General features: G+C 37.1%; 1 protein-coding gene across 1 annotated transcript; it reads right to left on the bottom strand.

Annotated features, from left to right (window-relative positions):
* Positions 1 to 7,561: 7,561 nt before the first annotated feature.
* Positions 7,562 to 17,733, bottom strand: LOC108683181. The gene is made up of 2 exons (XM_018172471.2): positions 15,870 to 17,733; positions 7,562 to 8,025 (listed from the first exon to the last, which is right to left on the bottom strand). The coding sequence occupies exon 1, from the start codon at positions 17,674 to 17,676 to the stop codon at positions 15,883 to 15,885; it is 1,794 nt and encodes a 597-aa protein (XP_018027960.1). The 5' UTR covers positions 17,677 to 17,733; the 3' UTR covers positions 7,562 to 8,025; positions 15,870 to 15,882.
* Positions 17,734 to 18,015: the final 282 nt, after the last annotated feature.

Raw genomic sequence — 18,015 nt, 5'->3', positions numbered from 1 at the left:
ACTGGTGGATAAGCATTCACAACCGTGTTTTCAACTATTACGAAGCTTAGTAGTCTATTAATTTAATGAAATAGAGGGACACGTATCCGTAGATTACAGGGAGTTTACAAAGCGCAATAGGATCGAGTATATACGCATGTGTTCAAATTTAAGAAATACCTATAATTCAAGGAGTTCGAGAAGATCAGTGCATCAGCTAGAGATGTATAAATCCATATTATTGGCTTGCGCTACTTCTACAGCTCGTCATGCTCCCCATAGCTGCTGTTCGGTTCAATGAAATTCTCTAGCAATAAACAAAAAGCGCAACAAGATAATATATGAAAACCGGGTTTATTATATATTATCAAGAGGACCATTATAATGCGATTTACCGGATTTATTATATATTATCAAGAGGACCATTATAATGCGGTTTACCGGGTTTATTATATATTATCAAGAGGACCATTATATCTGTCTCTTATACACATCTAGATGTGTATAAGAGACAGGTGTGACAGAGAGCGCATTTTCTCGTCGACGGAAACTTGAGGTCACGGACAGACGGAAAACAGACGGACAGATGGACATGGCGAGCACAATAGTGCATTTTTTCCATAAATGAGAAAATGCGCTAAAAACATAGTTTTGTATCCCAGATTCATTTCAATATTCGCATTTATGTAAGCAAAATTACGTTGGTTTCATTCAAAAGCATGTCTTTTATTAAATTAATAATGGAGAAAACTATTTTAGCGTTAAAATGTGAGACCATAGTTTGAATTTGTGTCAACATTATTAACAAGCCGCCCAATTTCCTCGCAAGAAGCCAACGATCTCTGAGCGATCTCTGAAATTTACCACGGTCAGACCTTCACCCAACATTACGGTCCTCAGGCAAGGAAGCGTCTAAAAAGTTATACGTGTTAAAAAATTAAGCAATATTGATGGCAAAATTTAACCAAATAATATAAGTTCCGCTGTTTGTTGATACATGAACAACCGAATATATTTTAGATCAATTTATCGCTGGCTCTAGCATGAATTGTCAAATTTGAATAATTCAAGAACCCACGATGGATAATCATTAGTAACTATTCACAGAACTCCTACAGTGTGTTGGGTTTCCCTAATTCTTATTATCGTTGCCGGCGTGTGTCGTGTTAGAGCCCCGGTATGGGCTGACATAATTCTTACATGGCAACAAATTGTATATTTGTAGTGCGACAAAAACTGCCTTGCATGTGAAGCTGACCATAGGTTCCGATCCTGTTTAGAATGCAGGTGTCAGATGCTCACGCCTACCGACCTTTGCTAAATTCCAGTAAAGGACGTTTTTATTCGTAGAGTGCATTAGCATATGTTGCCAATGACTTAATTTGGATACATTTGTGTACAACTTGTATGGTAATTTAATAATTCAACAATGATTGGCAACAAAATTTTCTTTGTATAATTGAGATTTGTGGGCTTAGGATCTGTCTAGGTTTGAAAATGAGACTCGCTAAATTGTAATCGGGCAAAATTATTGTTCAAATATAATACTAACTAAGAATTACTAACCAATATAATACAAAAAAAAATACGTTCTCAAAGGGAACGTTGAATAACATTCATTAAGTTATAGTTAATTGACTTCGTACTGCTTATGCCATTATTTTCTTTACTTTTTCTGCATTTATCAATGATGTCTATGGGATTTTGTGTCTTTTTTGTAAAATTTTGTCAGTTATAATGAAAATATGGCACCTCACTAAACTTATGATGATATTTTAACGAATTTTATTTAAATTTGATATAAGTTTTTGCTCGCATATAATGAAGCTAGGTCGTTCGAATCTTCCTGTAACAAACACAATATATTAGTAACTAATTTTTTAAACAACGACTTCTGTACATGCTCTGAATTTTAACTTCAACATGAAATACTCTAAAAATTTTACTCTATGTTACTCCTAAATTTTGTTGCTTTGTATATCATAGCTTTGCTTACTTCTTAATTTGAGATTTCATCATTGCGTTTTCAGATCAACGAATTCTTTGATTTGTAGAGATCAAATGGTAATTTGTTTCCTTTTATTTATCTGCGGCCGTTATAGTTTGAAATCACTTAGTAAATCGTCTCTGCAGTCGAATTTTGGGATAGTCTTCCATGGAGAATCGAATATTTCTGTTAGATAAACAATGGCGTGGAGCATCTGAGCCCATTCAGCGGCTAAAGGCCTGCCGTGCTTGTTTCGCAACCGATGTCTCAAATGAAGAGCAATTCTCAAAGTTTCGTCTGGTCGTTCACGCGCTCAGCTTTACAGCAGCGAATCAACAAGTTCATGTTGTCGAACAGGTGCACCGATGCATGAGAACAAATGTACTGCCAAAGACACGTGTGGGTTCACCAAACAAAGAATGGCTGCGATCGCCAGGCTCTGCTGATCACTGCTTGTCAGCGTTGCAATCTCCAGCTCTAATGGAGTCGCTATAAGGCGCAACTTCGGCCAAGCTAGGAACATACTTTGCAAATTGGAGTTGCAAATTTAATGAAATTCTGTCCTCTTTTTGTACGCCAATCCAGTAAATTTTTATCGTGGAGATAAAAATGTTTGAATTGACCTATGAAATTCATTCCCTTTTGACTACTCTAGAAAAAATTTTCATCAGGTTTCATGTGATAGTATCGTGTGTTTGAATTTGAATTCTAAAATTTACCTCTACTCTTCTCCGTTATGGCAAGGTTTTAAATTGAGGATTCTATTTCCTTATGAATACGTATGCGTAAATTACTGTATTAGAGCTAAGGTAATTACTGTTTGTGGTGAAAAAACTTAAGTTCGCATGAATTTAAGTCTTCTCAGCTAATGATATAAACACAATGAAACCAGGTAATACAGATGCAAATCTGTCGACGCATCGTATTCTATCATTGGTATACTTGATCTTGGAAGTTTTCTAACACTTTTCAAGAGTGAGACTTGATTCTTTCCCAGTAAACAGAAAATTACAAATATAGCAAACTAACAAACAATTTACTTCTAGCCAAACAACATATATACAAATAAAGGCCTATTTCACTATCCTAAATTGCTAGTACCTGCCCTCGACGGTCCGACACCAAAATAGTCTCGGTTTGCGAGACCGGACCGAAAAATGTTACGAGCATTTTTAAAACTTTACATCCTATTTAAAACACCAACATTGAATAATAACGACTAATAAGAACCATTGGATAGTATTTATAATTAACGTGCCTTAATCATAAATACTATCCAATACTTAATCTAGCAAAGATAGATAAGGCTTAAATAAGTAGTGAAAAATAGATGCTGGCATTTTCGTATGTTCTTAATAAGCAATCTGGAAGGGGCATTTGATTGAAGTAATCATTTAAACACAAACTATTAAAAAGGTTTGCGTTTGTTACCGCCTTCAGTCACAGAATTCCTTGGCGATCATAGAAATGAAATTAATTCTGCTGCTCCGTAGCTCGGCTCAATTAAGGGTGAAGTGGCTGAGAATTCAAAACTCATGAGGGGCTATAATGGTGTGGATACAGATAAATTATCGAATTCATGATTGGGAATTTGCGAATGGAATTCAAGGAAAATTTTGTTCAGGTAATTTAGTCGTACGTGAAGATATTTGAAGTCAGAGCCAAGCATCTGGCTATTGAACCAAAGCAATAACTTACATCGAGCTGATCGTTTGATCGAGATGTACTGAATTCATTACATGGCCTCATATTTCACGGGACTATCGTTAATTGGTTACAACATAATTGATATCATTGATCTAGGCTCGCGACATTTATTATATGTTGCTCATTAGAGTTTCTTGGTCCTCAGCTATGGAACGTGTATTTTTTTACCAGTGTCTGCGTGAGATCAAAATCATTTGTAGCGAAATAGCCGTCGTGACTCTAGGACCAATTAACATCATCAATTATTAAGCTGCGTAGGAATAGCACTATTAACGAGAAGACAAATTTGACCGCAAGGCTGTTGTAGGGATCTAATAATATCTCATAATAAATTGCTGGAGGTTAAGCTGCTTGTGGCCTCGGTATTCAATTACAAGTGAGGTACCAGTGAAAAACATTCCTGATCCCGCAGTGAATCAAATATTGCAGTTGACACGAATGTACATTATACAAATGAACATATATAACTAGTTAATTGTTAGCATATAAAGCACGTCTCCCTCAGCTGGATATTGCTCTTCTTATGGCGATAGCAGCTAAGATTTTGGGGCGTCAATAAATTTCGACCCTTCTATTATGCATATTAGTCAAAACTAAAATAAAAAGTTTATTCGCACTATATAAAAAGAGAAATTAGCAAATCAAATTGATTCATTTATACACGTAATTAGAAATTATATGAGCAAATGTATATTCATGATATGGTCAACGCTTATATTGTTCTCTCACAATGATATACGAGTACAATAAAACATACTGTACTGGTGGATGGGCATTCACAACCGTGTTTTCAACAATTACGAAGCTTGGGAATCTATTTATGAAATTGAGCGACAAGCATCCGTAGATTACAAGGAGTTTACAGAGCGCTATATCATCGAGCACGCATGAGCGCAGATCTACGAAATACGTTTAATTCAAGGAGTTCAAGAAGATCAGTGCATCATCTAGAGATGTACAGTATATATCGCGATTATTTGCTTCGCTACTTTTATAGCTCTTGTGCTCTCCATAGCTCTGCTCGGTTAAAAGAAATTCTCTAGCAAAACGTAAGAAGGAGGAGACAAAATGTTAGCCAAGTAAAGGTCTCAGATGGCGTATAATGCGGTTTACAGAGTTTATTATATATTATCAAGAGGACCATACTGCGTCAAAGTCGCCTCAAAAGCAGGTGACCGACAGACCGAAAAAGCCACCGGCCTGCCGGATTGATTGGCGAGGCAGGTGCAGAGAACGATTTCTTGCAAGCTCTGGTCGGCAGGCCGCGTCTCTTGCAGCTGTCGCTGGAGCAAATCGCATGTAAGGAGTTATATTTAAGTACGAAAAAATAGCCTGCTTATCTAACAAGGCCACCAGGATATACCAGGCCTTAGGAACCAATTGCATGATACACGGAGATGTACTGGGCAAGTACTGTCGCAGGAAGAACACGGTCCTTCGCCACCTCAGTAACCGTGCAGTTTATTGGGAGGAGTAGCGTTCGTTTATCAAATTAGTGATTTTCTTAACGACGATAGGGGATTCTAGACGATAGACGATTCTCTAATAGGGGAGTTATATCATGTAAAACTTATAGACTTTCAATGGTAATTACCATTTGTTTTTCTATTAATTTTAGTCTTTTTTCGAATTTTTAGTTATTGCAATTATTGCCTAGAGGCAAATAATCATATTTTTTCATTAACTAAGCATTTAACAATGTTCTCACAAGTCAATTTTAAAATTGCACGGGTCCTGTTTCTACAGAAGTCATTATTTTCAATAAACTTCCAAACTTTTTTAGACAGTAAATTTTTTGCAGATGAAAAATTTGGAGTGATTCAGAACGCCCTGGAAAAATATTTCGTGTAAGTGGAATTCAGCACAGTGATTGCAACAGCTAAGGTTTTTGTCAGTCAATAAAACATTTAACAAATTTGATATTTTATTAAGTATCAAAATACAGGAACTGTTTATAATAAAGCAAAGCTATTGAGTATATACACCATTCATCAAGATCTATAGAAGGTAAAATATTTATCATTTTTACAATCGTTCACTACGAAGAGAGCGCAATGTATAGGAAAAAATAATTAACAGTAAATACAAATAACGTCTTTTATCGTAATAAATGCATGCATAAGAGATCATCATGTTCCGAACAATTTGAACACATAATCCTGTTTGAAAGTTGTGAGAAAAAACATGACGATTCTTAATTGCCTTCCAAATTCAGAAATATTTGAAATTATCAATCAAACCTACTAATTTTGACCATATTGCAAAATTCAAAACTGAAATAAAATTTATTCGAAATACTAAAGAAAATTGAAATAAAATATTTTTACAACCGTATGCTGCTTATTCGATACGACAATAAAAAACGGTGTTGCAAAGTTACAATTTATTTAACGTATTATTAAACTCCCTATCTATCACACACTCTTTGTGTTCTTGATTTATGAGAATTTATTACAGTGATTTGGTTGGTAATTTTGAACTTTGATACAAAATTAACTTTGTCGTATATCCCTCTTCATGTAATGTTGCAGAATAAATTCATTTCATACACACATAAATGCCCATATATACACGTAAAATAACAATATAATAATACAAAAGACTTCACTTATATGTATATTCATGTGTAGAAGGAAGGAGCCCTGCAGTGTATGGATGACAAGCAAGCGGCCAGTAATAGCGAGCTTGTTCAGCTCAAACCTCCGTTGTCATGTCTGATGGTATCCACGTCCTAACTCAGGCGGGAGAATATACCTGCACATTCTCGACTGCATCACATGGAACGAATATTGGAAGTTTTGTCATTGAAAACTCGAGTAATCACATTAACTTAAGATTGGGTTGAGCTCGAATTAGGCGACGATACAGAATATTAAAAAGATAGGACACAGTGCAATGAAGAAATAAAATGCAGATTCAGTTTGCTACAATATAGTTACACATATGCAAACTACATATGGATCTATACTACTCGTAGACTAAGATTGCATATCATGGGAGTCGATGCTTGGATACACAGTTCAAACACAACTGTGGTGTTAGAACCGATCGTTGCAAAAGATGAACGAGTAAGAGAATAAAAAGAAAATGAAGACATGTGAAAAAATGGTTCATGCTTCCACAACAATAATGCCTCAAACAATCAGTACTAGAATAAAGCGAACCGGCAGCGTGGTTCCCCACTAGCCTAAACCCTTGCAAGCGTTCTCTCAGTGATAGACCATAAAAAGAGCACATAAATTCTGAAGCCGTTCTTCTGCAGGACGTTCTTATAATGATTGTATTAAGTCCTGACATGAATTGGCAATAACAAAACAAATTGAAGTAACAAACTAAAAGCTTACATTCTTCAAAACATATAAAGAGGTTGTGGACTCTTCAGAACCTCTGGGAAAAAATAAGCCGTACATGTATTGTTTAACTAGACACATTTGAGTTTTTGCAACATTTAAAAGAGAGATGTGGCACAAAATATGCATTAACTAGGAGGCGGTTTAAGCCAGCACATTTCGAGTACGGTTTTAAGTTCATATGAAAGTAAGGCATTGTAAGCGCAGATTAATTGCTGGGCGTTGTAATGTTTTCTTAATTTTTTAGTAAAATATAGCTAGATCTCACTAAATGATATCATGATAATAATCATTGGTGCCAACAATAACCTAAGCGTATACATATTTAGAAACTCTCTGTTCTTGAACAAAACCTGCATTAGCTTCTATCTAGCAAATCAGGTGTCCCATTATATTCATTATAATTATATTCTAAGATAAGATCATCTGTAATTGATACTCAGTATTCACTAGACATTATAGAGATGGATGGAAAAGTACTAGACCTGAATCAGCATGGACAACATCACATAACAGATCACGCGATCAAGACCTCAGTAGTGGGAGGAAGTCGTGACGCTATAAAAGGGCTGGGAACCTTAGTAAGGCCCCCCAGTAACTGACAAGTACGCCGCTATATGTAACTCATGTTAGAGCTACTTTTACGTAACGGTCGACGTCTTAGCCTTATAACTCTAATGTATGTATGTAACTCTCATGTATCCAGCGCGAATCAAGATAAGTTCTCTGGACAGGGGTGTCTTACTTATCCCTCATCCACTTAGTCAATAAATTCTTGTTCTCAGGTCCAGGTAAAACTAATAATATTATTAGTCAGGTGGCGCTTAACATCGCCTCCTTACATGTTGCTTACAAATGATCAACTATTAATATAGGTGTCATTTAGAGACCAGTCGACCGTCAATTCTGTTGGCTCGCAGTTTGCAACGCAGGAGCAATTGCTGTCTTTTAAGTTGTAGATGTGACTAGATGATGAGACTCTTTCTTGCAGTTCGCTTCAGCCTGCAAAGAAGAGGAAAAATTGTTAGCATTTTAGGAATAATAAACAAAAACAAAATCATTCATGCCTGTAATGAATTCATATAAATTATCTGCAACAGGAGGTTATTTAATCATTAAATAAATGGTGCGTATATGAAATTTTTCCATAAAAAAGTCAAAAATACTTTGGGATCTTGTAATGGGTTGTTCCATTGTACGTAACTAAAGATTAACTAGGCTGCAAATCTTCGATATATTATGATGACACGATTCGTATTCCAAATTTCGGCTACCAAAATAATAGTGAAGTGTTTTTTTTTTTATTCAAGTGTGTTTTTTGGTTAAATCCAACATTCACAGAAATTCGAAATTCTTGTAACTTGCGAGCGATGTTATCATGTTTCTTCCTGGCATCCTGTCATCTTCACTAAACGTAACAAATAAAATCCGAAATAATAAGCAATCACATACCCTGCTTACAATTGTTGCTTGCTTACTCTAAAAACCCATCGAGCACTTGCTTCTATTTATTGATTTATTTCTATCAACTTATTGCTAAGTTAATTAAAGACGATGCATATTAAAATTATTGTTAGTGCTCAGTTCCCGTCTTATAAGGCGACCTTCAATTATAAGGGTTCATACGAAGGAAGAATGAGATCTCAAACTCTCCACCACCCGAGCCTCTATAATATTAATGAAGAAAATTTTGAATGAAAACCAAGCTGCATTTTCTGCGTCAGGGATGGGTAACATACATATGTGTGAATACGTATTACATGGGCGATGTATCATGTATGACACACTTAGTTAATGCTTTACGATTGTTGCCGTGTCATTTTCGATGCAGTGACACATTCCCGTTAAATTTAAGAATACCATCAAATGTAGCACAACTGTCCTAATATATATGTAGCTTCCAGAAATAGAGGAATCATTATGAATTAGAGCCGATATCTAGTGTTAAAGAGTAAATTATAAGAATGTGAGTTATGAAAAGTCCATTGCTGTAAGACTTCTTCACAGTTGTTTCACATTTTACAGTATAAAATATTAAAAAAATTTTATTTAGACGAAATAAGTGCTACAATAGTACGGAGATGAGCATAAAACAGAAAGATGGTTTTGCATATGATGGTTATGCTTAAAAATGTGGTACCTCAAAATTTCTGATAAAAACCTGGTGCTCTCATTCAGCACGTATTAATGAGTAATGATTGTAACTTCAACAATGTCAATACGTGCATTATTATGCCCGCTGCCGTGCAATTGAAATTAAATTCGCCAAGCCATAGATTTTCAACCCATTTTGAATATTAACCACCTCCATCATGAAGATTTCGTTAGTGATATCCTAAAATTCAATATTTTGAAGACATCCGTTGGCTGGTTCCTCAATAATCTTGTGGATGCGACCGAAGATTCGGAGTTAAAGGTAAGCGTGCCACACATGGACGACGACGTCCTTTGTATCCATGGGACCGAGTCCCGGCAATGCGTGGCATAATAAAGGAATTCTAAGGCGATCCTACATGCCATTCTCAGCGTTCCCGTCTCTCAAAAGAACTAATTTCTATTCGAGCGCCTCGGCCTATCAGGGCCTTGCCTGGAAAATTCTTCCATGGGGATGCGATGATGCATCAGCCCTTCAAATCTGAGCCGTTGGATCGGCCAAAATAGAGTCATTTTGTGCTCCTCTGTACCTGAGTTGGGTCGTCGCCTTTATGGTGGCTTTAATGCCATGGAAAAATAAGGACACTAAATCTAGGAAAGGGAGAAAGCTGATAAAAAATCCTCCATTGAAACTTTCAAAATCTGTTTCCATTTATATGCGCAGGATGCACATTGACAAAGACTTTAACACTCGACCTGCTTGAAAATTATTCTCAATGCTCCGACTTTAAGGAATATTTTTCTTAATATGAATGAGATTTCCTCGCGTGTATGTAGAAAATTGATCAACAAAAAATGATCATGTCACAACAGCCTGCCAGCTGGACAGTAAGTAAATATTCATTTATACATATGTTTGGCCTGTAACTATAGAGGCAAACCTACAGTTTATGAATGCCTTACGAAGCAATAAATAAAAAATAAACGGACGTAGTTATTATTCGCTTTATATGCACAATCATTTGTCATTATTCGATTGTTCAAAGAGCAAAAAACACAAATCAAAGCAGTTAACAGCGATCAAAATTCTTGCCGTGATCGGTATTTGCAGATCCGAAGTTTAAAGGCATAAATCACAACGCTGGGATCCTGCTTTTGCCTCGAGCATGACAGATATTGGGTTCATGGATATTCTAATATTCTGCTTCATGGGCTATTCTTGTCCTGGGATTGAGCAGGCTACTGATCAAACTCTACATCTGTAACGAAGCCTGAATTAATAAGCCCCACTCATTTGAATAATAGAACAAAAACTGAAGCACGTTTTAGGATGCTTGGTAATATACATACACAGAGCCGCCGTTGTATCTCTGCATAAATACATTTTCAATGTCATGCGCAAAAAGTGAGTTTTATGTTTCAATAAATGATTCATTAAAAAAAACATTTTTAATATCATAACCTGAATAGCGAAGTAAAATGAACGAAATAATACACCCGAATTACCTGACGCTAGTATCGCTGCGTTACGCATGTCGTGTCATTAAGGTTCACACAGCGGAACGTGAATCGTACCGCGGCGGCCAATGACACCACACGACAGTTTCACGGCCAATTGCACGCAGCACGCATGGTAGAGCCATCAAGGTTGGTCGATCTAGGATCAGAGTTGCCATGGAACTGAATTCTAGTATCGTTACATTACGAAGGATTGACGAGTTAGTCTAATTATTTCGGATGACCAATTTCAGTATAAGTTAAAGAAATTTTGCGTATTAACCATTTCAAAAACTACTTCAAAAGCGAGATTTTTAGAAATCTACAAAATTATTCTCGGGTATAGTGATTATAGTAACGACAGGAGTGAACCCTAGTGAACGTACTGAGTGAAAAGAGAAAAGGCGGCACGGGAAGGACGATTTCCTGTGCGGCGAGAGGCTTTTTATCCTTGTGTGTAGCAGGTTTTTGCTTCGTGGGATAAATGGTCGGGCGGAAGAGCGGAAAGGATGGCTGTGTGTGGACTTGATACTCTCAAATAACGGACTTGCTTGGTAGCTGAAACTCGGTGAATGGCTCTGAAAGCAACGTTCGTTGAAGAGTCTCGTAAAAACGCCATCTTGAACAAACCCGTGCGACGGTTAGAACGATATTCTCAAGGTTCGAACGTTGTAAAGCCCTGATGGAAGGATTTATCTCTTGAAAATTCTTCCCTTTGATTTTTAAAGACCGTTGATTTTCATTTTGATTAACGATCACATTCCATTGTAAATTTCAATCTGTTTATTCCATTTTCCTCAAAGAAAAATATTCACGGAATTTGATCGCTTAGTGCAATTTTGATCATAGATGAATCGAATTAGATCGAATTTGATCACAGGTGAATACTAACTTTTTCTAGCTTCAATAATGACCTTGGTGATGATGAGAGCACAGAAAAGTTACACTGTGGAAGTTAGAAGGATCTCGAGGGCATTTACTTCGTATTTACCTGATCAATCATAATGAAGAGATCGCATGGGCAAAAATTAATTAAATCGATTACGAAAGACATACTTAAACCTATTAAAGATAAATATATTTTGCATTACTCTTATAATCTGATAGTTCATTCAACAGCGTCGAGTTAAAATAACACATATAATATATAGTTGGAGAGACGAGTTTTTTTTATGCACATTAGTTACTTGATTCTACGCCACTGGTGATACGTCTTTAAAGCACGTGTTCGAAAATACTAAAGACATGTGTACGAGAATATAAAAGCCACGTTAACGAAAATATGAAGGCACGTGTACGTATGGACCGGACAGTGAGAAGCAACAGCAGCAGACAAGTCCGTAAATTGCTTCTTGCCTAAAACGGCGAATTTAGCGTACAATTTTTGCCCTTTGTAATGACGCTAGACAAAAGAAAGAAAAAATATTATTGGGCACTTAGCAATTTTGTATTCGTATAAAGATAAATAATATTATTATCGTTGCCTGCCATATACAAGATGATAAACTAATAATTTAACACTAATTGGGCAATTAATGCTGATTAGGAACTGACTGACAACAGCATGCTTTCTTAATGAGCTCATTGATCGGTAATCTAACTCCTCAATAATGAAATTTATGAGGTAGGTTCAAAACATGGCAAGAATAGCAGAGTTCACGCTACTTCTAGGTCACTTGTAAATAAAGTTGACTGTTTTAAATAACTCACGAGTGAAAGAAATTTTTCGCAAAATACTTATATGGTAAATTCGCACAAGGTCAAACTATTTTTATGAATAGCGCGAACAATTATGCTTCATTGTAATGAAACATAAAAATTATTGCACCAAGCATTGATCTACGTCGGTGCCTAGAACAATTGGCTTTTACGCCATTTAATATAATTTTTTTAGGAATAGAAATTAAGGTAAGTTTTTACAATTATTTATTCCCAAAATTACTGTTAAGGCTCATCTATACCATCCTACAATAGAACGGATTAATTTCGAACAAATCATGTCCAAGTAACGAACAAATTTTTGAGTCAAGTTGCGTATTGTGAAGGCCGCGCATTATATATACCATAAGCTTCAATGCAGCGTTGGATCGAAGTAGGTTGAACAGTTATAATTCTGTGTCAAAGATACTCAAGTACAAGCTTTAAATAGAACCTGTGTATGTACTATTATCCATTTTCTCGGAGTGCAATATCAATGGTTTGGGTTTTGTTTAGCATTGGTCGTATTTGCATAATGATATATGTTACTGCTATGCACCGGCAGTTACGTTCATAGGAGCCTTCACTTACTTCGAAGTTGCGTGTTTCAAGAAATAAAAGAACTTTGAGTTTGATGATTGACCATGCCAAGACTGACAGAAGCGAAGTGGCCCAGCAATTATTTCCGAAACAGGTTTTGTTCGAAGATGATGAGTGCTCTTGAAGAATGCAAAAACTGGACGCCACCAAATATGGATCAAAAGAATCGAGGAATGACTGATAAACTTGAAAATTGCTGCAGCAATAATAAGGATGCGGTCTTAATTTAACTATATTTTTTTCCGCGTGGTCTGGATGTTTCTATCTAATCTAGAGAATACAAATGACTTATATGGAATTAAGATGGAATTAAGCTATTCAAACTCACAAGGAAAGTTGCGTCCTATATTCGATCAATTTATTCTTGATTACTTGATGAAGATTAAGCGCTATAATAGCTGGAAAATTGTACTTGAAATTCTACAGTTTTTTTCGTTTTAAATAGTTGCAGGGAAACATGAATTACGTGGCCAGAGCCTGATCAAAAATGCAAGGCATGGGAGGGTATATGCAAGGCTGCAGGTGCAATGGCACAAATAAAATTAAAACAAAGAAGCAAAAAACTCGATTGCGTGCATGCACGGCGCCGATCATGGAGGCAGCCGGTTGCATTCAAGTCGGTTTCGCATGAACGTCGGCACGTCTGATCATCTCTGCCATTAATTGTTAACATTAGCATCGCTTATGGGTTGATATGGATGAAGCGATAGTGAAGAGAGTGTACGAACATCGCTGCCATTTATTATCGACTTCGGCATCGCCTTTGGATGAAACGGTGGTAAAAGGCACACGACGTCGGCATGAGCGAACGTCGGCACTGGCATCACTTGCATTATTATTTACATCTGTAACGCAGTGGCAGGAATATGCTGAATACCATAAGCATCATATTTTCAATGAATCTTTTCATTAATGCAACTAATCAACAGTTGTTTAATTATGCCAATTAAATGATGAATAGAAATCGAGAGATATAGGGATGAATAAAATGTTTTTGGACGTTCAAATCAAGTTAGCTTTAGCAAAATATTAAGCGCAGACTGACTCTAACTCGCAATCGAATTTCAAGATGGGATAACTTTCGAATGAAATTACTAATATTCACAGTTTGAAATTTTTCTTCTCAACAACGCATAAACCAAATCAACGAACTTCAAGTCGACGGCAAAGAATTTCTCAATTTCTCGCAGTTCGTGCGTGTCAATATTCTGCGTATCATTCATAAATCATAAGCGCAGCTCATTTTATTAGGCAAAATTCAAGGTAAATTAGCCTCTGCCTGGAATGCTCAGAAAACATAAAGGAGACGACGCGACGCTGAGCCAAGACTCGAGTTTGACGCATAAACACGCTTTAATTGAACTATAAAGGTGATGCGAGCCACACAATTGCAGAGGACTGGCACAGACAGCTGCAATAGTGAAGACGCTGGCCTGCCATGTTTGTTATTCTGCCGAAAATTGAGCAGTGGAAGTGAGCAGCCCTCAATTAGGTTTGGTATTGCAAAGAGGAATGCTTTTCCTCATAGTTCGTACAAAAGAAATTTCTTCAATCGTTGATACGGTGATAAATTTAATACGGACTCTTTTGGTGCTAAACGTTTCTTTATTACAGACTAAATGAAAAACTTTGGCGCCAAAAGCCTTCCTTGAGTAGAAATTAACAGAAAAACTTGTGCTTAACGGCTACAAAAATAATATTTTCTACCATTTTATATTCATTTGCGGAGTTTTTCCTAACACGAAAAACTAAAAATTTAGAATCGTTATTCAAACTTTTCATTGTCGAGAATTCCAACTTGTGATCTGTCGTTAGGAAGAAAGACGTCACATCTTCAGCTTAGCTATAAGGCGGCTGTGAAAATACTTGAAACATTCGAGAAAAAATGTTTGCCTTATCAACAGTCTCAACACTAATGGTAGGCGCGGTCGGTGATTATTATCTCTGGTCTGAATTGGTTCTTTTAGTGCATAAAATTGAGATGCATCTCCAATTCTGTTTTATCTACTCCAATGCATGAAAAAATTAGATCGATAAAAAATGCAATCCGGTTTTCTTATCTAAATATCTCCGCCAAATTCATTAGGCGCCAAAGCGGTTGAAATGTACCTTGTCTTAGGTCTACTTGGACTTGAACTTGACAGCATCGCTGTTTTTTCACCAAAATTGTAAAATTCCCCGCGAAATTCAGCTGATTTGATCATAAGAAATGGGTAACCTGACAGCTTTTTTCGAGGTGTTTGGGACAAGATTTAATTGGATATGGCCTACCATCTATATTCGTATATTATGCACAAAATGCAGAGATTGATGTATTAAGGAAAATATTATAATAAATTTCCTGACTTTGATAATGTTTAGTAGATGTTATACGTCATTCGTTAATTATGACGTTATAAACATCATAAATATCAATTAGGAGTAGATAAATATAAGACGTCTTAAAAGATTCCCTTTCAGCGCGAGAAGAAAATAAGATCTTATGCGATGTAGAAAACACAAAATAATTTACATAAACTAATCATTCTTGTTTACACAAAATAAAGTGAGTGATCAAGCATGTGTTTGTGTGTGTATGCGTGTATGTGCGTGTATGTAATCTATGCATCGAAATATTTGTATTCAAATCCATAGATTTTTACTGAACTAGCAGACCAAACAGAAATCGGTCGAGTATTTAATTAGCATTATGCTAGCAAAGTCTTTGCAAAACAGAAAAGCAGCAAATTTCGACGAAAATTTACATTCGAAATATCCGACACAGTTCAAAAGATAATTATGCTCCTTAAGGCATAATGAAAAAGAACTTAACAAGGAATTATCTTAACCTCATGAAATATATATACACTTTGTGGCAGAGTGAAATCAAAAGTCTATGTACCACGCCTTAAGGCAGAGTAAAAGGAAAAGTTGTTATCAAAACATTATCTTAACCACTTTAAAAATAATTCACTAACCTGCATCATCCTGTTAGCACTTCTCCCACAAGTCGATTGCGTCTAGCAAGTCCTCTTCCACTAAGGGTGAGGTTGGATTGATGACGTTGTATACTTCATCAATATTTTCAAAGGACGGAAAACCCGAAGCCATAGCACAGTCGATGTCTGTTAGATGTTCAGGAGGAAGATCCCCTGAGAGAACTGGGCAATCGCCCTCTTGAGGTGTTACCGGTATTTTCATTCTTGTAGGGATATCGATAAATTGGTTGTTTTCATTTGTTGATTTAGGCTTGTGGATACTTGGTATCACTGCGTTTAGAAACGGCTTGCATACAGGCACGGGCTCCATGTTAATCACGTTCACGGCCGTCGTGAGCGGCTTGTTCTCATCAACAACCATTTCTTTTGTGACAGTGGCGTTCATTCCATTTTCCAACTGCTTGTTCTCATAAATGGTTTGCATAGGTTTTATCACACGGGTGTTCACTGAGTTACTAAAATTCTTGTTATCGTCCATTATCAATGGAACTCTGACACTTCTTGCCAGTGGGTTTGAATTCACTAAATATTTTATGTTCATATTGTTAATTATTGATTTGTCGCTCAAGCTGTAGTGGTGCACAATATTTGAGCCCTTCAAGCCTGTAGGATTCACACGGAATGGATCCGACGCCACAGGAAGAACTGATTGTGGTCCATTCCTGTTGTAGGAATTGACTTGCTCTCTTGGATACATAGCTTTAGGGGAATTCTCTTGCGTGAGTAATGGACAGTCTTCCCTTGGATTACCCTCTCTGTTCGGGTAAATTTCTTTCGATAAGAGGTCAGGACGAGAATCGCAGATTTCTTTTGAAGGACTCCCATCATACTGATTGTTAATGCATAGTTCTTTTGATGATGTTCCAGAGGAGACTGTATAAAGCTCATTTCCTGGGGCACCTGGAGGCCGATGAAATTGTTTGGGTGAACTGGCTATTGCTTGCCGATAAATACCTTTCTGTTGATTACTAATTTTTTGAAAATTATTCAACATACTTGGACTGGACTCTACCGAAGGAGATGTCATAAATTTCATGGGTTGCTTGGTTGGAGTAAATTTATCGGTCGACGAAATTTCTTCTTGAACTGGCAGTTGATTTGAAAAATTGAATTTAGTTCCTGTGATAAGAGGCGAACAAGAAAAATTATGTGGCTCAGGAGAATAGTTTTGGTCAGAAAAAGAAGATGTCGGGGAAATATTTTCGTCATCAGGGCTATAGGGCTGGAAGATGTAATTAGAACCTCCTGCAAAAATATTTTGCATTGTCTGATGTTGGAGGCTTTCGTTCCCTATCCTGTCCTGGGAGAAATCTGACATGTCGGAAGCGTAGCCGTTCATATATTGTTGCTGCTCTCTTATTAGGGCTTCATCATTCTCCGCTAGCAGCTGTTGTAAGTTTTGAATATATTCGACGGCCTGCTTCAGGGTGTCAACTTTACTTATTTTTTTGGCTTTAGCAGCACTGGGGATGTGTTGGCGAAGTGCAGCAAAACCATTATTCACTTGCTTTACTCTGTTTCTTTCTCTAGCATTTCTTCTAGAAATGGAAACAGGTTGGGGCGACACGACATAATTTACGGCAAAATTTATTTTACGTTTGCAGCTTTCTGCGTCAGAATCGTCCGATTCGTCGTCTGAAAACTTGCGTTTGAAAGATATATTTGGAGGAGTGAACCCATTAGGTGACTGAGAGGCACTTGAAACGAACGGTGGGGGTTTTCCTTCGCTTCCCCTCTGAGGGGAAGGCCTTATGGGGACCAGTCGATGTCCTCCAAGAGAAGACATGCTGGCACAGGAGGCTGCTTGCACCTCACACTCACTCCCCGTGGCGCACTCGGCACAACTGCTCAACCGCGATAAACCCCACCGACGCTTCACGCAAGAAACGATGCGCGAGTCCCGCCCACAAGTGCTACCGACGGTCCGGACTCTCAAAGAAATTCTGTCTGCCCAAGTTCGTATCTGTACGAACTTAACTGATACGACGCTTCTTGGGTGCTTATCACTGAAGTGCTTCTTCTTGTGCCCCGAACATTAATTATTAAGCGATCAAAGAGCGTCATCAAAACGCAAGAATTTGTCACACGGCGGTTGATGGCACTCCGTGTGGCGCGTGGAGTCGCT

Source organism: Hyalella azteca, unplaced genomic scaffold (assembly GCF_000764305.2).
Source record: "Hyalella azteca isolate HAZT.00-mixed unplaced genomic scaffold, Hazt_2.0.2 contig1557, whole genome shotgun sequence".
NCBI lineage: Eukaryota > Metazoa > Arthropoda > Malacostraca > Amphipoda > Hyalellidae > Hyalella > Hyalella azteca.
Note: the sequence above shows the minus strand (reverse complement) of the source record. Positions and strands in the feature narration are given on the sequence as shown.